Here is a 26,176-nt window from a genome sequence, read left to right as displayed (position 1 = left end):
AGGATATTAAATGGTTTACGATGTTTATGGTTTTAAACTCTTGGTTTTACATTTATGATGCTACACTTCCTAAGAACATCTTCTTGGAGAGCTTAGCGGATATTAAAGCCATAACAGTTGCAGACGGGACAAAGATGACGTCTGGGATGACTTTGATCATCTTTAACTGTGGTAAGGTTTCGCTTGCTCGTTTTGCAGCCATGGCTGCTGGTGGGGTCACTAATCCGGTCATCAGAGCTGAGTCGTCGAATTTGCTCATGCTTACGCTTGCTTTCATGAAGTCGATGAACAGTTTCTTCTTTTCTGACTCTTTAGCTTCTTCCCATTTCACAAAGATTTCCTGTATTACATATGAGCCCATTAGGTCACTGGTTTAAGAGGTGCCAAATAGGTCTGTTGGACCCATAATGGGTATTTAGTACGAGTTGTGATGTGCTCAATACAAGTTGCTTAATCGGTCAAAATGAGCTGAGCTCAAGCTTGTTCAACTTTACAGGAGCTTGAGTTTTGAGCTCAGCTCGTCTATTATTTATGAATTAGTTTTATGAATCTATAGTTACATTTTTATATAATTGTATATATATATATATATTATTTAGTTATTTTTATCGTATGTTTATTTATAATAATAATTATTATTATAAAAATAAATATTTAATATACCGAATAAAAAAACTATAAATAAATAGGCTTGAGAGCCTACTTGAGCACAATAAATGAAGCTCAGGCTCGGGCTCGGGCTTGTTTAATTTAGAGGTTTGTTTTAGACTCTGAGCTCGTTTAAGTTTGGCTCAGTTTGAGCTTTTACTTTTAACGAGTTGTTCTTTAGTAGCTCACGAGCAGTTGGGTCAGTTTGACCTGAAACACCTTTTGGCTATTATTTAACCAATTTTTTTTTATCTATCTGATCCATTTTGTTTTAAGCTAGGTTTTTAATTTGCTTAATTTTTTTAGGTATTCATTGATGCTTTTTATGCTAGAGTTGCTAATGCAGGTATTTAAAAACACGCTTACAATCATCAAGACGGATCGGGAAAAAGTTATAATTACGGGTCTAGTTATAATTAGAAGGAAATGAAGAGAAGTGTGTAACCTGAACTTTGTTTGGTGGTGGAACATCATAGTGTTTTCCAGGCAATGCAGCATTTATAGTGCTGCATTCAAAGTTGATTTAAATTGACACCAACACGTGTAAAAACATGATTGGAGGAAATAAAATGTACAAAAATTTTACTTGAACATGTCTAGGATAGCAACATGAAAGTCATCAAAACATTTGATCTCTTTCTCCATAAATTTACTATATAGTGTGCCCATTACCAGACTCAACATTTGGGTAGTTGGCAAACCTACAAAAACATGAATAATATCATATCATTTTCATGAATTCAAGAAAAATATATAAGGAAAAAAAACAAGATTTACCTTTGCCCATGAAGCTCATAAGCAAACCCATTGTAAGATTGTCAAGAATATGTGAAATGAGAGCAAATATATGTAATATGGAAAAGATTTTGGAATAGCTTTGGTAGGTTTAGAAAGGTCAATACAAGCAAGGTATCAAACCAACATGGACCATGGTTGCTTTTGGCTTACTCAAAGCATGAGTCAAAAGTAAATCAAGATCTTGGTTTCTTACATATGGTTTGGAAAATGTAAGGAAAAAAAACTAACTTGTTTTGGTTAAGAATGATCACCTTAACCGAATAGGGTTTGTTGATCCAAATACCGCAAGTGCCTGATTTAAAGTGAGACCTGTAAGCTCATCCGATTCCAAGATTTTGAAGATTAAAAGGCATGGATGGAATCTCCGGTTAACAATAATCTAGTTTCCTTTTAGCTTGTTTGTTTGGATTTGAATTTTAATTGTTTCTTTAGGTTTATATTTATCCTTTTTATTTTCCTTTAAATATTGTTAAACGTTCTTTGATTTAATCACAAAATTATTTGGCTTTTCTTCTTTTTTTTCCCCTCGTATTCTTAATAGATTTTCGGTTGTCTCGAATAAACCGTATCAGTTGTTCATTTGGTTTTTTCTCCGGTTAATTGGATTGGTTAGCTTGTTTTTCATATGTAGAAACTGCCTTCGGCCAAACCGAACGTGTGGCCGACGGAAATGAATCACCAAAAATTTATTCAGGGGTAATTGGTTGGGTCTCATGAACTTTGAGATATTTGAATATTTTGGTCTTTTTTTCTCATCACGAGTTCATGTGAATTCTGATGGCCACATTGGTTTGATTTATGGTTTGTCGTTGTCATCGGTACATGGGTCTACAATTCCTTTCATTCAAAGGGTTATGCCGGTTCAAGTCATGATGATTCGGTTTTTGGTCTATCGATCCAATGGTTATTAATGAATCATTATGAAGGTTCGATCCGTGCCTAATCGAAAGGTAGCATGACCTATATATATACAATGACCATTTCTTCTATGCATACCAACCACTTCATGACAAGAGAGGGCGTTATCTGTTATGTAATATTTTCAGTTTTTCACTAGTTTTGATATCCACTACCAATTACCGTCACCGTTATGTTGATTGATTAGTTTACTTAAATCATATGTTGGTTCTAACAAATATTGGTTATTGCTATTCACACCCAAAATGAATAGACTTAATAAACTTGGTACTATAACTTTAATTGAATTGGATTTAGATATAGCATATATTGTGTTAGAGAATTTGAGTTTAAAAAATTATGAGAATTCAAACGAATGAGATGAAAGATATGCTTGAGGTGTTTTGTAGAACACATACATGTAGATGGTTCAATGACTTTGGTTCAACAATTCCTAATGTTGTTATAAACTTATAATTGGGCAATTTCACCACGATAAGATTCGAAGTGAAAATAGCACACCAAGTGGTTAGTCCCTTTGTACATGTCTTTTAGAAAACATTCGAGTCTATATTGAAAATGGTAGGACTTATTGAAAATACTTCGCTAATGGTAGACCGTGTTGAAAGTATTTTGAAGGTGGACAAAGTAAGTACTTTTACGTTGGTTAGTATATATGCATACCTACATCATTATCATTGTGATCCATCTAAGACTCACGTTTAGACTATGTGTTGTATAACAGGCACCAAACCTATCTTTAATTACCTCTTGGAGCACAACTGAAGAAATGAGCAAGGTTCAATGTGGTGGTAACACAATCAAATCCAACCAATGAGAATAAACCTTTTTAATCCAACCAATATATCTATAAAAACCAAAATGATTATAAACTTGGTTAGTTAAAGTTCCCTCACTACACATTATATATGAGTTTGTTAGTTAATGCTCCATCGCCTAGGGGGCAGTGACGTGAACACTTTTCGTTAACTAACTATGCTCCACAACACAGTCACTAGTCTTACATTTTCAACAATAACCCTTTATGGTCAGGTTAGCAATACTTTCAGGGCCGGCCCATAGGATGGCGGGGTGGTCGACGGCCACAGGCCCGATACCCCGTTAGGCCCGATTTTTTTTTAAATATTTATTTTTATTAAAAATAATATGTATATTTAATGTCTAAACTTAATTACATGGCCACTAGCTTGGTCTAGTGGCAAATGAGCATTACTCTCAACCAAAAGGTCATGGGTTCAAGTCTCATTTGAGACACGCTTAATCTATTTTTATACAAAATTTTTTTACACAACCCAAATTATAACTAAGTAAACATATAAAAATTTAATTGTTTAAAACAACAAAATACTCTTTTTTAATTAAGGCCTCAAAAAAATTTCGCTTCCGGCCCAAAACTCTTTTTGCTTTCTCGGAACCGGGCCTGAATACTTTGGTTCATTCAATGACGACTACGATTGGACGGTGGCTCAATAATTTGTGTTGCATGATTACGTCAGTTGAGTCACACTAGTGTGGTTCAAGAGTTCAGTTTATACAGTCATCTCGGTTCATTTAGGGAATTCCGCGAGTTAGATCACTAAAACCCCATTTCCTTCTCGACCTATCAAACTTTAGTGGCAGCATAAAAATGGTGGTCGTGTAATCTTTCCACTAGATTAGATATCAGCAACCACACACACTCTTACTAAAATAAGAAACCACCTTTCACTAGCTGATACGATGAGAAGACTTATGTTTTGTGATGTGTCCCGTTGTTGTATAGATCACGATAGATCATGTACATGAAAATATCTTTTTTATATACCAGATTACTAGATAGTCTTGTAAGAATCCAACGTTAATTTTTAGTTACTTCAAATATATAGTAACTCAATATTCAATCGGCTTGTACCAACAAAGTGCATTATTAATAGGGAGTTCTAAATAAGTAGATTGATGATTCATGCCTTCATTGTATCGCCACAAACCATGTAAAACTTTTGATTAATTAATGAGGATAAAATTGTTTTTAAACTTTAAAGTACAGACCACAAATTTAAAGCAATAAACCAATGACTTTCGATAACAAAGGAACATCACCCAAGTTTGAAAGTGATGTGGTACACCGTACATGTACGTGTGAAATGGTTATAGCAATAAAAAACATGTTAGTCAATAGTCATCTTTTAAGACTATAAGGTATGGATGTCTTTTTTGCTTCTTAATTCATCGTGTCATGTTAGCGCCATGTCATACCTCATTTCACTTTATTCTTTTTTATAATATCATAGAAATGGTCACCAATTCATCAATTCCTACCTTTTCTAAGTAAAATAATAATATTTATATAACTAAAATTAATTTAAATGGGTTCTTGCAAAGATTGTTATAGATACCGGTAAACCGTACGGTTTTGTAAAAAGCGATTTGTTTTCACGAGTTACCGTTAACCTATACAAACAATATACGTTCACGTTTTCGGTGACCCGCTTCACTGTCTCGGTTCAAAGCAGCTCTTCTCGTTTTCGGTGTCGAATTTTCGCCCTCGTCGGTTACTATAGCGAATGCACCAGACACGATTGTGTAAATAAAAAGATTTACGACCGAAGTTGACTCGTGTTCGAATAAAAATCCATAACAAAGTTGAATTAAAGGTATGAGTTGAAATAGAGTGGTAATTTTTTCATATGAAAAAATATTGAGAAACAAAGGAGTTGAAATAAGTTATTTAATTTTATTTAAAAAAAAAAGAAAAGAAAAGAAGGTAACCATTTGACAAGGATGATATGGAATAAAAAAATATATTTTCTTTTGGAATTATTCAATCTCATCGGCATTTCTCTCGGCAATATATCCTTCAAATTTTCACCGCCGGTGATGCCAAATTGAGTGGGGTGGTGGTCACTGCCGGCACCTCCTGCCACATCAGCACTTTCAACGGTAAATTGGTTTCCACTCCCATCAATCTAAACATCCATAAAACATTTTATTAATAAATTATTGACTATTGTCATTTTTTGTATTAAAAGATAACTTCTTGTGTCTTAGCCGTTACACTCTTTAATTTGGAAAATTTTGTTATTCTGCTCTTGTCAGACTATGTTCTTTTAACCGGGCTCAAGTTGGCATATGAGTTTGGCTTGAGCATTCTCCGGAAAACCATATCGTCGGCTGCCACCTGCCAGTCATTGCGCCACCACAGGAGCATAACTCTCTAGCGTAACACACGATAGGACTAAAACTCAGGTGGGCTCAAGATTCAAACTGACAACCTAACAAGGCCTAGCTCAAATCATGCATTGTCAATATCCACCCAAAGTGTCATAAGTTAGAATCGAATTTGGGTCTCCACTGAAAAACTCAAGCCTCCTACCACTAGTGTGCATACAAGTTTATACATTGTGTATTAAGAGTTTTTTTAATCATTTTATTACTTTAAGCTCTATATTTTTCATATTTTACAATTTTGTTATTTTTCATTTTTAACCCAATAGACTTTCAACTTTGGTTTTAATACTTTTCATCTTTTATAAATTTTTTATTTAGCATTTTGGTCCAAATTTTGTGAGTTAAAGTTTTAGCATGCATGTATGATTCAACTTTTACGTTTATTTTTCCCCGCTAAACGTTTTGGTCATAATTAGTCAACTTGGTTCTTCTTTTCTATGTTTAACTTTTAGGTCTAATTTTTGTGTGCTAACACACCACATACAACAGGCGTGCGTGATAGAACATTTTTAACTCAGCTTTTTGTTTGCTCTAACAATCCCGTCACAAAGTGCAGGTTCAACATCCCCATCAACACACAAGTATGATCAAACGTTTTAACGTTACTTTTTCATCCCCATCAACACACAAGTATGATCAAACGTTTTAACGTTACACCTTTATTGCAACGTGAAGATTGAATAAAGTACAACAATCGTGTTGCATTATAATTATAACACATTAGTAATTTAAGCGAGAACATATAGAATGTTCTAAGAAGCGTATATTAACTAAAGAACCTACACGTGCGTTGTATGCGCTGTATCTATTTGACCTTTGACTTCTAACTTGTCAACTTTTCATAAATAATTACGTACACGCCCATGTATGGTTTGGCCGTTGAAATCTGATCCGATGGCTGTAAAAATATTTATTTATTAAAAGTCTTAAAGGTCCTTTATTAAATGGCCGTCGTGCCCTTCCTTCATACGAGATGCATTGAACGCAGTATAGACATTCAAGGGCATTAAAGTAATTACAACTCGACATGTACTGTTTTTCTTTTTAATTCGTTTGTAACGTGGAGTTGTTATGGCCGCCAGTCCAACATTTGTATTACATAACTATACTTTTCAAAAGAAAAAAAAATACTTTTTAAAAGAATTTGAGAACTATCATTTAAAATTATTTGAATTTGCCGAGTTTATGTTTGATATGAGGGAATGAAATGGGTGAGAGAATAAAACGGGTCATTATCATTTTATTGCCTAGTTTTATTATAATGTGAAACAGAATGATTATCACTTTGTTTTGTTTGATAGCAAGGAAAAGACGAAACAATGGAATCTAAATGTGATTGTGATGGTGTGCCAGTGGTAGTGGTCAGTAGGGGCTGGTGGGGATGCCGGTGGCGATGGTAGTGGCGATCGGAGGAGGTGGTGGTTGCTGCTAGTTGTGGAGACCAATGGTGATGGTGGCTGATGTCAGGTGGGAGTGGTGGCCAGTGATCGTGCTAGTGGCGGCCGGTGGTGATAGTGGTGATGATAGTGGGCGATGGTTGTGAAATGTGGAGAAAGGGGAATGGATTGAAACAAAAAAATAGGGGGAACATATAAAAGATTTTAAGGTGTTTAGAGAAAATGAAATTTCTTATGAAATATTTGATTCTATTTCATTGATCAAAATAAGTGTTTTTTTTCTCGTTCCTTCATGATAGTCAATTCCATTATACTTGTGATATCTTCATACCAAAGACTACCTAAATATTTGATATATAATTCATTCTCTGTAATTTGTGTTCTAATTTCTAAAGCATTGACATATCCAAAATCCTTTTAGCTATACCGTATTTCGGTTTTTGAATGGTTTTATTGGTCTGGAAATTTCTTTTATTAAGTCACACTAGGTTACTGAAATTAAACAAAAGTTCACTATCGATGTAAATCAATAAACACATACAATAATGCTCATTATCGGTGTAATAATACAGGAGGAACATTTTTCGTTTAAAAAATATATATACAGTAGTGATGACATAAGCAATATCTCAATTCAACTAATGTTAAAAATCCAACTAAAAAATCTCACTTCTCTATTTTTTAGATTTATCGTGTTATCATCTAAAAATATATTAAGCTAGTTTTCGAGATATCTTAGATAACTCGAACGCCAAATAATGATACATCGTTTTATAACTTTCTTTTTTAGCTGTGTTAGGTGACAATTATGTCGCATAGTACATCCACCCATATTTAAAATTAAAGTTAGTTACCCGTATAACTTTTTAATAATAACCCATGGAACATTTGTGGACGTTAAATCGTACAATATGACATTACTTACATGACATTGACATACAAAGCAAAACACGAGTCTATATCAAACCTACTTCTTACAAGGACTAGACATCGACTCTATTAACCAGTTCACATTGTTTTATAACTTATAGCGTGCAACGATTATGACATTCTCAAAACCATTTCGTGCACTAAATCCAGTTTTTCACAATTGCAAACAAGAGTTGAATTTAGTGAAATACATTTGACTAAGTAGTTTTTTTCTATTACTCGGTTTATTGGTTAGTTTTTGGTCCATGTGATGTAACTGTATTGACTTGACTACAATGTACACACAATTAAACATTTTATACAAGAATAATCATATTTTTATAAATTTTACTTCATTATCATTATTATTCATCGAATGTTAAATTATCAGAAAAGAACACATGATGGTATGATATACAAGGACAAAGAATGGTAAATAAATGGTCAGTCACTGAATGGTCAGTCACTAAGTCAGTGACTGACCATTTATTTACCATTCTTTGTTCTAAAGAATGATAAATAAATGGTCAGTCACTGACTCAGTGACTGACCATTTATTTATCATTCTTTAGAACAAAGAATGGTAAATAAATGGTCAGTCACTCTTACCATTTATTTACCATTCTTTATCATTGAATAAATAAATGTTATAATAAAATGTTATAACTTAGTAAAAGGTTTTTGAATGGTTAAAACTTTGACAAGTACATTGAATGGTTAAAACTTAGTAAAAGGTTTCTGCTATCACTTATTTACCATTGAATAAATAAATGTTATAATAAAATAGTAAAAGGTTTTTGAATGGTAAAACTTTGACAAGTACATTTCGAAAAAAAAAAAAAGAAGACTGAGACAATTATTTAATCATCTGTCCATGCTTTTACGCAAACATGTGAAGGAAAACAATGGTCAGTCACTGACTCAGACAGACGTAAGTTTTCGATTATAACAGTTATTAACAGATCGCCCACAATTTCATAAAAGAATTTTAAAACAGTACTTACTAAAAAATAGCAGAAAATATATTGTTACATAACACTTACATTTGACATTTTTATACAATAGCACTTGCCCTTTTGGTTATGTGGTGATGGTTAAGCCTTGGGATTCTTAAGATTTAGGTTCGAAACTTGACTTTATGAGGTTTTTCCATAGTGATGAGTTTCTTTTTTGATAGTGTTCCAGGTGAGTCAGCATAAAGTGTCAAAATCAATACTATGGATGATTGACGTCCCGTCTCATAAAGACTCACTTTGATATTAGCGGTACTTTCTTACGTTGTTAAAATTACAGGTCTATATACAATAACGTGTAGAACTATTTAGATAGATATTTTTGGCGCCTAGGTTAACATGTTAAATTGTTAATCTCACATGTCCTTGAAAGTTATGGCTATCTTTTCTATTTATATCTAGTACTAGTATATAATACTTTAACGGACACACCAACATATAAATATATGACCATGGTATTAAAGGCGCGTAGACTCTTGTCTAATTTTCTTCTATAGCAAGAGTCGTATGTCTATACGCAACCACCATATGACCAAAAAAACAACACAAATATAGCACATGAATAATCAAATTTTAGATTGTCATATTTAACATGTTTAATTAATAAAGATGCTGGCGTGTTTGACATTTCCGTCTATTTAACTCAATTGGTTAAGCATGGTGTGTTATCATTGACATATGTAACCAGTGGCGGATCTAGAAAAATAATTCAGGGGTAACCTAGTTTTTTTTATACCATACATTCATACTAGACCGTTAATGAGAATTCAAAAAAAAAACTCTCAGGCCGGTACGCGTAGGGGTGTTATTCGGGTTGCACTTTTGGGTTGCACTTTTGGGTTGGGTTCCTCAGGTTCGAGAATTTTTTTTCAAGTACTCATACCTGACCCTAATCTCCCCAGGGTTATTCGGGTTCGGGTTATTCAGATTCGGGTTTTATGAGTAGGGGTTAATTGGGTTTCGAGTATTTGGCCTAAAAAACTATATATACCGTATCATCTTCAAGTTTTAACTTACATAAGTTAAATAGCAAACCACATAACCCAATCAAAAAAGTTTGAAAAACGTTTCAATTGATGGAATGAATAATCAGTCGACTGATAAATTGAATAACATTTAACTTGAAATGCAGACCGGATTGTTTTATATAAAACTTATTTTTGAACAAATATAAAAATAAGCACGTCGTAACAATATATATCATAATATAGAAGACACTATGTTTTAAAGTTACAAGAGAACAATAAAATCAACGTGTCAAAACAGTGGCTAAAATATTAATTTTTAACAAGAGTAGCATGATATATATTTATTTATATTTGCTACAACGTGATAAACACTTCTACTGAATTAAAAATATATAAATAAAATAATAAAGTAAAAAAAATAAAGCAAATAAGACTAACTAAAATAAATATATTAACAAGTGTATAAATACATAATAAGGAGAAATTCAAATTCAAGATAAATTTTCTCTATTATCAATTAAAAATATTAATTTAATAAAGGTCAAATGAGTGGACATGAAGGAAAGAGTTATAGTACTTGTTAATATTCATTTGCCTCGATTAACTTAAAAAACTTCAGAAAATTACAAAACAAAACCTATCAGGCTATCATCTTCTATCTTATCATCTTCTACCTAACTTTAATGAACCTGCAACTATGCATCGCCGGAAAAAAAATTCCGATGAAGCGTTTCTCACTTTCTCGCATTATACAATGTTTGCTCAGTCAGGGGTAACCTAATTTTTGTTTAGGGGTATCCCAATATATAAAACGGTAGAAAGTAAATAAAATTTTGCACTACGCAACAAAGTTGAGGGGTAACCCAGGTTACCCTGGATATATGGTATGTCTGCCGCTGTATGTAACCCATTAAAGTAAACATGATGACTTGTCAACCTGTGTTATATGATCCGTCTTGTTTATAACTTGTTTAACATAATCATAAACAAAGTGGAAAAACAAACCCTACTATGTTAAGTATTTCTGAATACCAAGTGGTGATTCCAAAATTATGGGTGAACTTGTGCGCATTTATGATTATTCTTTTTGAATTAATATGTAATCGTTTATGTTTGTTTGTCCATTAACATATATGCTCATTACGTGTGTTTGTCCATTAATGTTTGTGTGATCATTGTTCATTAGTGTCTGTAAGTGTTCGTTTCTCCATTACAGTTTGTTAGCATTCGTTTATAATACTAATGAACGGACACAAACAGACACGAACATAAATTTTCGTTCAGTATAGTATTCGTGAACCGCCCGTTTATCCGACAAAAGCTTAACAGACAAACACGAACAATATCTTGTCCTATTCGATTCAGTCCACTTATAGCCCTACCTTATATAGATCATATTTCAATTATATGTATCCTCCACTTCTCGTCTCATAAAAATATTTGTACGGCCGGGGAGTTTGTTTGGGTACACATTAGTCTACTCATGGGCGGCTCGGGCATAGGGCAACGTGGGCGACCGGTCGGGGCACTTAATTTTCGGGGGCACACACACACACATATATATATGATGAGTATTTTTACAGAACTGTTAAATTATTTAAGAACTTGAAGGAACCCTTGAAAACTAATGTTTTTTTATAAAAATTTTTGTATGTTAACGTTCTTTGAGAGTAGTTTACAGAACTGTTAAATTATTTATGAACTTGAAGGAACCCTTGAAAACTAACGTTTTTTTATAAAATTTTTTGTATGTTAACGTTCTTTGAGAGTAGTTTTTCCAATATCTATATCTATATCTATATCTACGATTACAATTTTGAAAATTAGCTTTTATACATATCTATGTTTTGTTTTACACCTATGTAACATGTTTGTACATAAATTTTACATATATGTAAATATGTGATTAATATATGTAATCAAATTTTTTTATATATCTTATGATAAAACTACTCTTAAATAATGTTAATATATAAACAAAAATTAAAAAATTGTTTGGTTTTTAAGGGTTTCTAAGAATTCTTAACTTTTTTGGAGTTCTTAAATAAACAAACCCTATATATATATATATATATGTATGTATGTATGTATATTTAATGTTTTACCCCTAATTATACAATAACTAGGTTGGTTTAGTGGTAAAGGGGTTTGACTTCCATTCAAAATGTTGCAAGTTCTAGTCTCACTTAAGAAATTTTTAAGTTTATTTTTATACACAAAGGTTTTTACACAACCTAAATCTTAACAAAGTAAGCCTATTTAAATATATAATTGTTTAAACCAAACAAAAAACTTATTTACATAAGGCCTAAATTTTTTTTTTGCTTATAATTCGTTACTCGTTAGAGTTTACAGACCTTTTTATTTCGGCTCGGCCGAGATATATAAATTTTCAGAGACAACCTTGAGTCTTACTAAGAGTTATTGAAGAGTTTATCCAGAATATAAGAATATAAAAAACACTATTGAATAATTTAAAGTTAAGCCACTTCGGTTGGTATAATAATATTTAAAATTACTTTGAGAACCACCACGTTTTAAAAACATGCAATTTGCACTTAAATAGTTGCATGGCTCAACGAACTTTCATGGCACCTTACATAAACAATTTTCATAATATTCACCTTATATAAATACACACCATCTTAAATCCAAATATCCACATACCAATTGTTTCAATAACAAAATCACAACTGAATTAAAAACCTTAGCAACACACAAAACATGTTTCAAGATCATAATTCATTCATGTCGGAATCTGATCTCACTTTCCTAGATTCAATCCAAAGCCATCTTCTCTACGACTCCCAAATCTCCGACCTTTTTCCGGCAACCAACGGTGTATTATCCGACATGGTGGTTTCTAATGAGTTCAAGCAGCCGGTGGTGAAGCTTGAAAAGGTTGAAGAAGTTGGAAACCAAGAGGTTGCTACGGTACGTGAGACTCACGCGCCCCAAGAATTTAGAAAGTTCCGGGGAGTGAGGCGGCGGCCGTGGGGGAAATACGCGGCGGAGATAAGAGATCCCGCGAAGCGTGGGGCGAGGGTATGGCTCGGGACTTATGAGACCCCGGAGGATGCTGCGGTGGCTTATGATCAAGCCGCGTATAAGATACGTGGGTCCCGCGCTTTATTGAATTTCCCACACTTGATTGGGACTAATATGGTGGAGCCTGTCAGGGTGACCCCACGAAGGAAGACGATGACGGAGGCTGCCTCTCCGCCGTCGTCTTCCTCAGAAGATTGCGGGTTAGAGAGGCCAAGGAAAAGTAGTAGTGGTGGTGGTATGAGGATGGATGATTCTTACTTTAGGCCTTATTAAGATGAATGATTTGATTTCATAGATTCATTTGAATAATTTCATTCTTTTGATTAAGGAAGTGAAATTTAAAATTTCCTTTCCAATTTAATAAATTGTTACAATGAAATGTAATTACACGTTGAATTGTTTGAATGGAGTTAAATATCAAATTCGTTTCATATATATATTTTTTACATTAATATTGTTCAATTTTTTTTACATTTCCAAAGGTTAAAAGAGTTAATTTTTTTTACATATTCGACATTCAAAGCATCCTCTAAATAATGTTCCGAACACCTCTATAATTCATTCTATTGCATATCTTATACTTCAAAATCGCGTTATGTATTATATAGAAAAGCTATGAAATAAACTAATTAATTGAATAATAAAAATTGTATTAAGTTTTTAAATTGTTTACCCGGTGACTATGTCCTTCGGCCACTTCCTTTTCATTCGTTTTGGTCAAGTTGTTATTAATTTTTTTTTCTATATTTTAATTCGTTTGTTTAAATATTAAACACTTAACTAATCTTTCACCACTTTGAATTATTTTATTTCTTAAAATATTAAGAAATGATTTCCACTTGATCAAAAGCAAACAATATATGATTTGTCTACAACTTCAGGTTTATATATTTTATATAATATGATGTAGCGTATCAGAACATACGTAAATTCCATATACATATAGTCATTAATTATGGGATACTAATTGTAATAACCAAATTTTATAATCATTTTCTTTATATCTTGAACTCAATATTTAGGAAATATATATTCAAAAGTCGTTTGAAAGAGTCAAACTTAATAGTCAACTAATTGTCATCCAAAAAAAAAAAAAAGAAAAAACATTCAATGGAGGTAACAACGAAAACGTACGTAGCTTTAATTCCTTTCAAATATTCCGGCCAACCTGCACTTTTTCGACGAACCTAGATGAACACAAAAATCAAAGAAGTATCTTTGTTCAATATCTCCACTCCATAGCTAGCCCCATCACCTCTGAATCCCCGTGACACATCACAACGAAACCAAAGTTAACTGACATAGTTTCTTTTAATTACGGGCGGTTGTTAATCTCATATCCACCTTGTTACTTCGATCACGTAATTAAGTTCAAATTTCTCCTGTAGCAGTTTTCCGGCCACCCTCCACTTTCCAGGTGAAATATGAATGGAAGAAAACCGTTTTCTAGCAGAACTCCGTGGCATAAATCGAGTTCGTTTTACTTAAGAAAGGTACTGAAGTAATTTACTTGTATTTGTTTGTACATATGATTACTTGCATATAATAAGTACCCAAATTTCTATTTTTCAACGAAATGGTTAAAATAGAACTAGTAAAAATGATACACATAAGTAAATAAATAAGGAAACTGATTAAAGTTTGGTATTGGAAGTTTATTACTCTCTCCGTCCCATTATAGGTGTAATAGTTTGAATTTTCAAGTCTTTCTTTTGCAACATTGACCGAAAATATTTTTGTTCATGCCATATAATACTTGATGAAAATTATATCAATGTAAAATACATTTAAAACTCAATCCATTCATATATTTTACATCAAGTATTATGTAACACAAACAAAAATATTGTCGGTCAAAATTAAACAAGAAAGACTTGAAAAATCAAACTAGGACACTTATAATGGGACGGAGAGAGTATAAGCCAACAACAAATAATATTATTTGATCAATTAGTTTAATTGTAAATAATATTATTATTCTCAATAAAGATTTCTAAATCATAAATTGTTTTATTGTGGATTGGTATTAAAATAATTTTCATAACATGTAACAGGAAAACAAACATACAAATAATAGAACTTTCTAAAATCTATGCACACAAATATTAGATTTTAACAATAAGCATTCATCTATTAACCTTATTCCAATTTAATAAACAAAGCTTGATTAAAATATTTTTCACATCCAAACATATAATAACATTGACATATTATTCTAATAAGAATATAACTAAAATATACAGGTCTTTACAAACGCTCATAAACAAGTGAATACTCATTTAAGAAATCAAGATCAGTAAAGGTACGGATCCTTACCCTCCCTCATTGTTGCTTCATGTTCAATTGATATAAACCTATTGAGTTCATATATATTTTCCACATCTTTGGATTATTAATTCACTTGATTGTTCGTTGGATTCCAATTCTTATTATAACATTGGATTTAGCTTTCATATTATGCGATAGTATTATGTTTAGTTATACATATTATCACATGTTTTGATATATGTTAGGATAATATATTTGCTATGAGTTATGTGAATAAGATTTGAATTTCGATACCCTGAGTGCCGCTTCTCGTGGAGTGTCCCACGAGCATGTTGTTGCGGCATCGACAACATGTGCACCATCCGTGACGGTGAGATCAGTTCACGGCGTCTCTTAAGTACAAGTGTGGTACATATTGCTATTAGGAGGCGTATGGATCGATCCTAGGATTAATATTAAGGAGATGGATAGCGGGTATGCCAACTCGCCATCTCATGTGATAAATATGCATGAGTAGCTACCGGTATATTGTCACGTTTTATGTTCACTCATGGGTACATCCTTATGAAACGCTTTAAATTTTTTATAAGGTTACTTTGCCTCATATCATCTACTGTAAGTTCAATCTAAATTACGTTTTAATAAATCTTTAATTGTTTGAGCCTATTATTCCGTACTGAGCATGCGGCTCATTCCGTTATTTTATTTTTTTTATATACAGGTCCACGGGTTACTTTGGACGGGATTATGAGCGATGAATAAAATATCAGGATCCTAATCAAATATATTTTCAACCGTGCTAGTGTGTAAATTAACCTTAAGTTTGCCTTGTCTAATTTGACAAGTAAATATATAAAATTATGTCTTTGTTCAGAAACCATGTTATTATGACACGTCAGCCCATTCCGGGACGGGGTGTTACACTAATAATCTTCTAATCTCATTTAACTTTGAAAATCAATGTGGGACCACATTCAACAATTGTGCAAATTCATGAAAAAGATCACAAACTTGGTGTAGGATGTAAACTTTCCGCATTTTCTAAGGTGGATAAACCACTAAAGAAGCTATTCCAAACAAACAAAGCCATCTTCATAACAAAGTTGGCCATTCAAGCAAAGAAACAAAGGTGTAAGTGTGTAACACGTTCTTATGGATTAAAAAAATAGTACAAACTCAAAACCTAGATTGGTCCCTTTAGTGTAATCTTAATATGTACATCACACAGCCTAAATGACTTGTTGGTGTTATTATTGTTGTAAGCACTCATGATCCTAGCATCCGTGGCTAGTTCTTTTTATTATTAATTATTATTAGGGGGGGGGGGTCCGTGATGGCCACCCCATCACGCGTTATATGCAAGGGAACACCACCGCCGCCCCTTTCATCACGAGTGATGTGGATTTCAACGTGAATATATATATATATAATCCATCACACTACCAACCCCCCACTAAATTCCATCACTAGTGATGGAATATGATGGGATGAAGTGGCACACCACCATTGGATGTGGTGAGTGATAGAAATTGGACCACCCCCACCCACTTAAGAATATTTGTTATTGTTCAAAAAGAAGAAAACAAAACAGAAAGTCATAATGATTCTCTTAACGGTAAAAGAACTCCTTTCTTGGTTAATCGAAATCGAGAATAATAATAATAATAATAATAACACATTAATCGCCCAATCTCGAATTGTTATTGAAAGCCAATAGTTGACCGATATTGGTTTATATTAAAGTTGCAAAAGCCAACACTTGATTGATGTTGAGTATATTTAATTTAAAGGCGTGCATGCCCATGCTTTAATAAGAATAGAGACACACCATATGAGGTTGTAGTTGACTCGCAAGTTATTTTCTGTTTTGTAAATGGAAATTGAAACTTTTTTCAACTATTACACGTTACTTTTAAAACATGTTTTTAAAACTAAATGTTTTTTTTAAAGAAACTTCTTTCAACTATTACACATTTTAAAACATGTTTTTAAACTAATTAAATGTTTTTTTAAAAGCTACATTAAACGACATATTCTATTGTCTAGCTAGAAATAATAGTATTTTTTATTATTTTTGTTTTTATTGTAAATACAATTTGCTTTTCTTTAATAATGTATCATTTTAATCGAGATTAACATTTTATTGGTTTTTAATCCTAAGTTTTGGTCAAGTTTTATTATACATTATTCTTTTCTCGTAATACTTGCAAACTACTTTATGTGGGACCCAACAAAATTGTTAATAAGATTTATATTAAAATTCATAAAAATAAAATAAAAACACATGTTCTTCTTTTGGTTCAATGACATTAGAGTGATAATTGAGGCTTAGGATATTTAAGGACTTAGGTTTAATACATGGCATAAGGAGATTTTTCCCACATTCTAGTGTTTCCTTCTTGACGGCGTTCTTAGGTGAGTCAGACCTCGAGCATTAAAATCGATATAGACGGTTGACATATGTTTTCAGAAAGACTTACTCGGGTACTGTATGTAGTTTCAATCATTCTTAAAAAATGGAAAACTAAAGACAAAATATTGTATGTTTCAACTTTGAAATGAAGTTTAATATAATGAACTGGTAAGTGGTAAGTGGTAAGTGGTAACTGCCTAACTGGCATGAGGAAAGAGCCCCAGGCCCACTTTCAAAGAGCCTCTTTACATAGTTGGGCTTCATTTGCTCAATTCTAAAAGATGGCTATTTTCTTCATTTCTTATGCTTGATTCTTGTCATTGTTAAAATCGTTCCAACTATTATTGAGTTAGTTAATATTCTTGAATTACATAGCCCCTTTTATATTGTTGATAAACTGATATAATCATTTAACATGACTATTTTTATAATGTTATTTTGCAATTTCTAACAAAGATAAAGATTTCATATAAGAAAATAAACAAGTTGTGATTATTCAATCAAACTCAAATGATCTCGATCACAAAACATCTTCTCTATTCTGTCCAATTCATATATTTACTAGGTTATAAACCCGTGTACTACACGGGATTGAATAAAAAAGCTAAACTTGACAATTATGTTTAACATGCCTTAACAAAATTAAATGATCAAATAATAAGATTTGACAATACGTAACTAAATAATAGGATGTATAAATAAAAACAACTTAAATTTCATCTCTTAGAATGTTCTATGAGATACAACATATATTACAAAGCCAAATTCCATATGGAGCACTAATTCACTTTATAACAATTTCATCAGTAGGACTTGGAGACGACAATTTTATGTATTTATATTGGCCATACACAATTTTATTTAAGAAATTGTATTTTTAATGCCATAATGACACTTTTAAGTGTTTTTTCTTTGCATTCTAACAAAAACATAATCTGTTCAAAACAGTGTTTCAATATGAAGGTAGATATAACAACCAACTATTAATGCTTCAATCGTTTATGGCGCGACCCATTTCAAGTGTATAAGAAAATGCCAACCCAACCCAACCCAACCCTTGACACATAACTAAAAATGATGTCTAAATTTTTAAAAATAATTTAGTGAGTCAGTGTGCAAGTTTGTGATTTGGTACACAAAAAACTAATAATTTTAACACACTTTATATAATGAAACAAAAACAAACAAATAATAAGAAAAAAAAACAAAGTTGAATGAACAGCTAGACAACTTATAGTGCTGATTGAACCTAACCTTGCCCAGAGAATTCATCAACAACCTGCACACAACCGTTTTCCATTAAAAGTTGATCCATGAACAATATCAAAACATTTATGTTAACAATATGAGTTCACATTAGCTGTTAACTCATCAGCAACTTGTTTTTATTCAATCAAAAGTTATAAACAGATACACATGATAATATATATACATTCCTTCATCATTGGTATCATCAATAAACATAACAAACTGAAAATACAAATCTGTTAAACAATCTAATCGATTAAACAACAAAATTGAGGTATCGACTTTTCACACCATGATCAGACGCCATTAGAGCAAGATTGAAGCAAAAATAAACCATTCTTGTTCATTGTTTATATGTGGATTACTAAGTTAACAACAAAACTCATGTTTTGTCGATCTGATTATAAACAAACTCTGCATTTTGAGGTGTAATACATTGATCTTTTGAACAGTTTTTAAAACCATAATTTCGAAAAAGTATGTCTTAACAAAACAAAGATGGTTGAATTATAAACATAACGAGAACAGATAACTCAATCCCTATATCACTAAAATCTGATTGAAGGTAGAAGAATAGTTTTTAGGGTTAAAGAGAAGAATAATAATGATAAACGTGGGTTGAATCTGATTTGCAGAGTCAAAAACCGTTCCTAAATCCTCCTTCTGCACTTTGGTGACGACACGTGTCTGAATTACAATGAGTGAAAATAAAAGGATGACAGGTGTCAACAAAACCGTGTTTTATTATAATAGTAGATTCTTGTGTTAGAATTATTCTTCTAGATAGGTAACATGATATATTTGTTCGAGATGTTGTCCATAAGGACTAAAATAAGCGCATTAAGCGTTTAATCAAGTTTTAAACGGGCTAAGGTTAGACTCTGAAGTGTTTTGTGGTAATAAATAGTTAAAAAAAAAGGTAGTTTATGTATGGATCAAAAAATGATTAGACTAGGTTACCAACTGTCCAAACTCATGTACGTGTTATATTTTTTTATTTAGGTTAAAATGATAAAAAAATAAATCATAATAGTACTAGTGTAATTTCAAGCTAAATTTGATTCTTTTTAGTACAAATGACACTATGTAATTTACGAGCATGACTGTGCTTCATGAAAATCAGAACCTGTAATTTCTTCATATGTATTAATGTATATATTATTGTGTAATTTTACGAAGATTTGTACACTTGAGATTTTTAACTTCTATTTTGCCAATGTTGAATTACAGCCTAATAAAGATTTGTACATTATAAATTACAGCCTAATAAAGTATGGGTACTTCCATATCAAATGAGCACATATTCAGTACTTGGGTAACATTACTACTTCCAGGCTTGTCAAGTCTTCCAAGATAGATATATTTAAGCAATTTTACAAGCTAAAACTCGAACTCTAATTTCTTAAATAATTCACATCTAAATGCCAATTAAGGCTAGCCCAATTGGTAGAGACACATGCCTCTTAGAGTGGAGGTCGTAGGTTCAAACCTTGATAAGTAAGTAGTTTCAAATTGCTGTTAGAAAAAATCAGATTTAAACAATCAATAAAGTTACAAGAACTAAAATGAGACCACAGTCTAAACTCTCTTGATCAATTATATTTTCCGGTATGATACCCTTAGGTTTTGTACTAGCAACACAATAAATAATATACTCCAATACATAGGAAGGAATAGAAGATCTTCAGTTATTCAGATCTTTTCATGAAAAACTTTGATGAGTGATGACATATTTGACATGTATATGATAAAGGCTATCCCCTGTATCAAGTGTTTTAAAAACTGGTTTAAACCGACCGGTTGAACCGGTTAAGCCGGATTTTGCATACTAAGCCGGTATTTTGAGTCCGGTATTTTTGACCGGTTTGTCAAAACATCGTACCGGCGGTTTTTGTCTAAAATACCGGTTTTTACCGGCAAACCGGTTTTAAGCCCGAGAAATTTTGATATTTGCTAACCATATTTTTTCAAAATTACTTTTAACCCAACAATTAACATTCAAACGTGTAAACTTTATGACTACTTTTTAAAAGTTGAGTGTTTTTGCATTATTTTTTCAATATGGATTAACTTTTGGATTATGTTTTGTTATGAGAATCATTTAGTTTTGGGATTATTTTTGGATTGAAGTTACTTTATACGAAATTATAAGGCAAACTATTCAACCGGTTGAACCGCCCGGTATAACCCGGTTTAACCAGTTGTACCATTTTTTAGCTCAATCCGGTACAAGTAAAATACCGGTTTTTAAAGCATTGCCTGTATGGCTTCTTCTATTTCTCGATAAAGAGAAATGACCAAAAGTGGTCACTATCTAACTAAATCTAATATGTTACTGGTTAGGGCGTTGATCATGCATAATGGTCAATTAATGCAATGGTTGGAGAAAAGTTGTTGCTATCTCAGATCTAAACTAATTTCTAAATATGTCAAATGGTTAAAAGTGTTGTCATGCGGCATTATGACTTTGACCTCAGAGGAAGAAACTTGAAGTCCAACTGTTACACACACAAAAGCCAGAGACGGGGAACATGGAAATGCGGCTAGGTATGCATCAACATAGTGCAACTTTCATAATCATTCGGGCGAGTCAATAGGAATGCATCCCGCAAGCATTAAGGCCAACTGTTACAGGCACAAAGCCAGACACAGTAGCACATATTGCAACCATGCATCATTACACACACTTGACTGAGTAAAAAAAGACACGTGATGCTGCACCCGCTATCGTGCGTGCCTTATAAACTACAAAGAAGTAATACCCAAATCACAAGCACACATTTTAGGTAGTGAGATCAATACAAATACGACTATTAGTGAACACAATGAAACTGCATATCCATACACAATCTTTCTTCAAAACTATAATACCGAGGCTATCCCTGCCCTGCTCTGCCAGATTCATTACTCAATACATATTTAGTTTATTTGTGCGCGTTTATACTGTGTGTACATAAGTCTGTGAGCCTTGAAGCACTCTGAAGAACCTGAAAACAAGAAATCAATCTTCATTAGACTCGTGATCATAAGTTTTAGTGTAAAAAGTATATGCAGAATCTCCCTTTTTAGCAATGTTTTGTTGGAAATAATCCTGATTAAAGTTCACTATTCACTAGTGAAAAGGGTGTTTGAATTTGAATTATTTAGTTTATGAGTTAGGTTTATCGGTTTGGTTTGTTTAATGATTTAAATAGAGGTCTATGATGGTTTATTCTAGTGTGTCGAGTTTTCTTCAGTGAGTTTGAAGTTTTGATTAGAATAAAAGTGTCGTGGTGTTCCACAAAATCATATTGTTCCTGTTCTAATTCTCGGTTTGTGTGTGATATTTGTGTCATCTGAGCCAACATGTATACTGGCAAAGTCATCTTTTTGTATCTTAACAATCATAACACAATAGTTGCAAAAGTTACAAATTGGGTCAACCTAAAACATTTTTTAATACAAATTGTTAAAAATAGTGTGTCAAATATAATTACAAAGATTATACCACTTCAATAACTAGTTTTTAAAATGATATGAGTTACAAAGTTTCATGCATTAAAAATACACTTTTAGCGACTTTTGACCCTCGATCGTTTGACCTGTTTCCATTTAAGCCGTATTTAGTTTTACTCGTTTGACATGTTGATCGGCCCATTCTTAGTCAAGAGTACTAAAGACAGCACAAGCTCGTTTAGTTCATGCCTAAGAATTAACTTTATCTTGCTATGCAAATTTCCATGAATAATTAAAAAAACATACTTTTGGAAAATATATTAGTTATTTGAATGACAAACTTACAAAAAAGAGAAGAAAAGTCAACCACCAATATGTATCATTGGTCTATTTGGCGTCTTGGCAATATCAAACATTCCAGCATGAGAGGCTTTCTTTCTTTTGACCTGAAACCACCAGCATCAATTATGAATGGATTGTAAGCCCGTCACACAAATAAAAAAATGTTTTATTTAAGTAAAAAGCCCAATTCTTTATATACAATGTATGACAGATAACAGAACATACCGCCGCTGAAATAATTTGTTGCAGCTCATTATCATCAGCACCATTACGAATAGGATCCCTTAAACTAACCTGAAAATATGTTTAAAAGAAATTGTATAAGAGCTAACACAAGGGGTTTCAATAAGTTTCATAAATATGGAAAAAAAATTGCATCAAAGCTAACATACCTCCGATGGACCAAACAAGCATACTTTTAAGTTTCCATCAGCTAAAAGTCTCAATCTGTTGCAACCACTACAAAAGTGATTTGTCATTGATGTGATAAAAGAAACCGTGCCCTGATGCCCGTCTATTGTAAAATTTTTGGCAGTCTCGGTCGGGTGATCTTGGATCCTCTGAAGCCCAGTAAACCGTTTACCCTGTTTCATTAACAAATCAGAGACCTAATATTATAAGAAAAAGAAACAAGCTAAAAATAGTGGGATTATTTTCCAGAGTTGTACCTTACCACTATGTCCAGCATCTCAGCATAGGATACAAGTTTCTTCACATTCCACACATTACCATCAAATGGCATGAACTCAATAAAGCGTACGTTAATCGGTTTATCCTTTGTCAACTCTACAAAATCACATATTTCATCATCATTGAATCCACGCATCACAACACAATTCACCTGATTACAAAAAGAAGAAACGTTACATGAATAAAACAGTTACAAGTTATTCTATAGAAAGTACGAGAAGATAGCTACCTTAACAGGGTTGTATCCTAGGTCAACTGCTGTGTAAATTGACTCCATTACCCTTTCATGACCTTTACGCCTAGTCATGAATTCAAACTTTGCAGGGACAAGTGTGTCTAAACTGATATTAAGCAAATTAAGCCCAGAATCTTTCAATCTTGGAAGCTTTCTTGCTAAAGCAAGCCCGTTTGTAGTCATCGCGAGTGTTTTCAGTCCTTTTAAGTTAGAAAGTTGTGAACATATCTCTTCAATATCCTTCCTAATACTCGGTTCTCCACCAGTCAACCGGATTTTATTGACTCCAGAACTCACAAATAAACTAGCTATACGTATAATTTCATTTTGTGACATAACTAACGGGCCAGGTGTCAGCTCCACACCTTCTGCTGGCATACAGTATTGGCAACGTAGATTGCAACGTTCGGTTAATGATATTCTTAGATAAGTGTGCAATCTTCCAAACGAATCGATCAACATACTGGAACTGGGATTGTCTTTTACTGCATCTTCTTGGATCTTTTCGGGCATGGTTGCATACCTCTTTGACCATGAATCTTCTGCATTAATACTAGTCAGAAGCTGGCTATGATAAACTCCAAACTGGAAGTGCGATTTCAGCTTGGATTTGACCTGTTTTATCAGACATAAAAGAGTCAATTGTACTTTCTTGAAAATGGCCTATAGCATTTCTATCATAGCAAGTTAGCAACAAGGTAAAGATCATATAAACTTGATCATACAAACTTGTCTATGTATCTCCTAATGTAATATATCATGCTTTATAGGTGCATGTGGCAGATCATCTGAACCTTTGGCCTAGGAGTGAGCAATAACCAAACTGTTAACTGAAAACCAACGGAACCGAACCAAAAACCGGTTAAAGTTTTTTTCTGTGTGCCCTCAAATAATCGAATTGACGAAAACCGAACCATTCACATTTTCATATATTTCTAGGCTTCTAGCTTTTACCTCCATTTTCATATAATTCTAGCTTTTATACCTTCATTTCATATTTTAAGGAGTTGGTTGACTCATTATGTTAAGATTAAAACTTTATCCCGAGTATGGTAAACCGAACCGAAAACCGAAATACTAATCAAAATAACCGAACCAAATTCAGTTATCGGTTTCCGTTCTGAATTTTCCAAAAACTAAAAATCGATTATCGGTTTCGAGCTCGACACTAAACGAGGCAGCTTGGCTGGGCTCCAATAAGTTTATCAAACCAACTTAAACATTTTATTCACAATATGTGGTTACATATACTAGCGAAAAGACTAAGAAGATCAAGGCATAACAATAGGCCAAGATCAAGCAAAATAAAGAGAAGTAATTAACACGGAAGTTACAAATCAATAAGTTAGAAAATTCAAATTATATTCTAGGAGGAACCGATTCTTAATATGTTTTCTAATAGGCTCGAGCTGTATCTTGAAGTTAAACAAGCCTAAGATCAAGCCAACGAGCTGAGGTCGTTTGAAATCAAGTTTTATTCTAGCTTATATCTGAGCCTGAGCATTTTGAAGAGCCAGCAGCAATAGTAGGTAACTGTTGGATTGATTTAATCGAGGAACCCTAACTGAGCATGCCTAATTCCATATTTTTCGTCTGAAAACTTAAACAAACTGCATACAAATTCTAATTATTAACAGACTGCATAAAAATCGTTGACTTATAAATCCTAGAGAGAATGATTGATAAGAATAAGATAACGATCGTTACTAATACTTCCACTACGTAACAATCAGCGTAAACAGATGAAAATTAAAAAGAATAATCATCAAAATCAGAAGCAAATAAAGAGAGTTTAGTGAGTAGTAAATAGGATGAGACGAACCGATGTAAGTCTTCGGAAGCCGAGATGCCAGTGGGATAGATATGGCCGCATGCTTTGTCTGTCTGTCTGTCTGTCTCTGTTGTTAAGCAGGATGAATAATAATAATAATAATAATAATAATAATAATAATAATAATAATAATAATTCAGGTGAGAGTTGAATGAATTACGAGCCCTAGATAGATATTTAGTAAAGGAAAGCAAGATAGAATTTGGTTGTTACGACGGTGGCATCTATGAAGGTGATTTTGGTATTTAAAAACAAACAGACATGGTCCAGATACTTAACTTGTCAGCGCCCCAAAGGGCAATTCCAGTTAGGCTTCATATCACATTCTTTCTCACCAATGTACGGACATGCATCCAAGTGAACCAAAGTTTTAACTTTTAACTAGTTCAAGTAAACAAGTGGACTCACTAACTCATTAATCCCTTTATGGCACGCTTAACACATTCTCTGCGACCCGGTTAACACGTTTACAACTTGATTATTATCCGTCAGCTCGTTTGATATGTTTAGATAAAATGGTTAAACAGACCTTGATTATTGTCCGTCAGCTCGTTTGACCAGATGTGATTCTGACTGAGGTTGACCACCTTTGACCGATTCTTGATAACCAGGCAGAGTTAAAGAAACTCTCATCGACACCATACTTTGTAACGAGTACTTGGCCTTGTAAACATATTTTTACAACTGGAGAAACATGGAATAGATCCGGGTCGGATCCAAATCCAAGTTCCCCGGTCTTCGAGATGAACGAACCAGCGCCTTGATCTTCTTCTCTGGTTGCTCGAGATCTGCCATGGAAAAGTGGGGT

General features: G+C 32.9%; 3 protein-coding genes across 4 annotated transcripts; 1 reads left to right on the top strand and 2 right to left on the bottom strand.

The window, feature by feature from the left end:
* Positions 1-13: 13 nt before the first annotated feature.
* Positions 14-1,456, bottom strand: LOC143548048 (uncharacterized). The gene is made up of 4 exons (XM_077039323.1): positions 1,426-1,456; positions 1,235-1,349; positions 1,094-1,154; positions 14-340 (listed from the first exon to the last, which is right to left on the bottom strand). Exons 1-4 carry the CDS (start codon positions 1,454-1,456, stop codon positions 53-55), a joined length of 495 nt encoding a protein of 164 aa, XP_076895438.1. The 3' UTR covers positions 14-52.
* Positions 1,457-12,405: 10,949 nt separating this feature from the next.
* LOC143548027 (ethylene-responsive transcription factor 2-like) lies at positions 12,406-13,194 on the top strand. Its single transcript, XM_077039296.1, has one exon. The coding sequence runs from the start codon at positions 12,583-12,585 to the stop codon at positions 13,177-13,179; it is 597 nt and encodes a 198-aa protein (XP_076895411.1). The 5' UTR covers positions 12,406-12,582; the 3' UTR covers positions 13,180-13,194.
* Positions 13,195-21,527: 8,333 nt separating this feature from the next.
* Positions 21,528-25,454, bottom strand: LOC143548046 (GTP 3',8-cyclase, mitochondrial-like). Of its 2 annotated transcripts, none has more exons than XM_077039320.1 (7): positions 25,360-25,454; positions 23,532-24,152; positions 23,275-23,453; positions 23,005-23,182; positions 22,838-22,906; positions 22,616-22,716; positions 21,528-21,822 (listed from the first exon to the last, which is right to left on the bottom strand). In XM_077039320.1, the coding sequence occupies exons 1-6, from the start codon at positions 25,408-25,410 to the stop codon at positions 22,633-22,635; spliced, it is 1,182 nt and encodes a 393-aa protein (XP_076895435.1). In that variant the 5' UTR covers positions 25,411-25,454; the 3' UTR covers positions 21,528-21,822; positions 22,616-22,632. The 2 variants fall into 2 exon arrangements, with proteins under 2 accessions (XP_076895435.1, XP_076895434.1); XM_077039319.1 differs by having other exon boundaries at positions 23,005-23,196; positions 23,286-23,453.
* Between the last annotated feature and the right edge of the window lie 722 nt (positions 25,455-26,176).

The sequence above is a fragment of the Bidens hawaiensis genome, unplaced genomic scaffold (assembly GCF_021521415.1).
Source record: "Bidens hawaiensis isolate Kalapana, Puna unplaced genomic scaffold, B.hawaiensis_p1.1 tig00014901_1, whole genome shotgun sequence".
Lineage (NCBI taxonomy): Eukaryota > Viridiplantae > Streptophyta > Magnoliopsida > Asterales > Asteraceae > Bidens > Bidens hawaiensis.
This window is presented reverse-complemented; position numbering and strand designations above follow the sequence as displayed.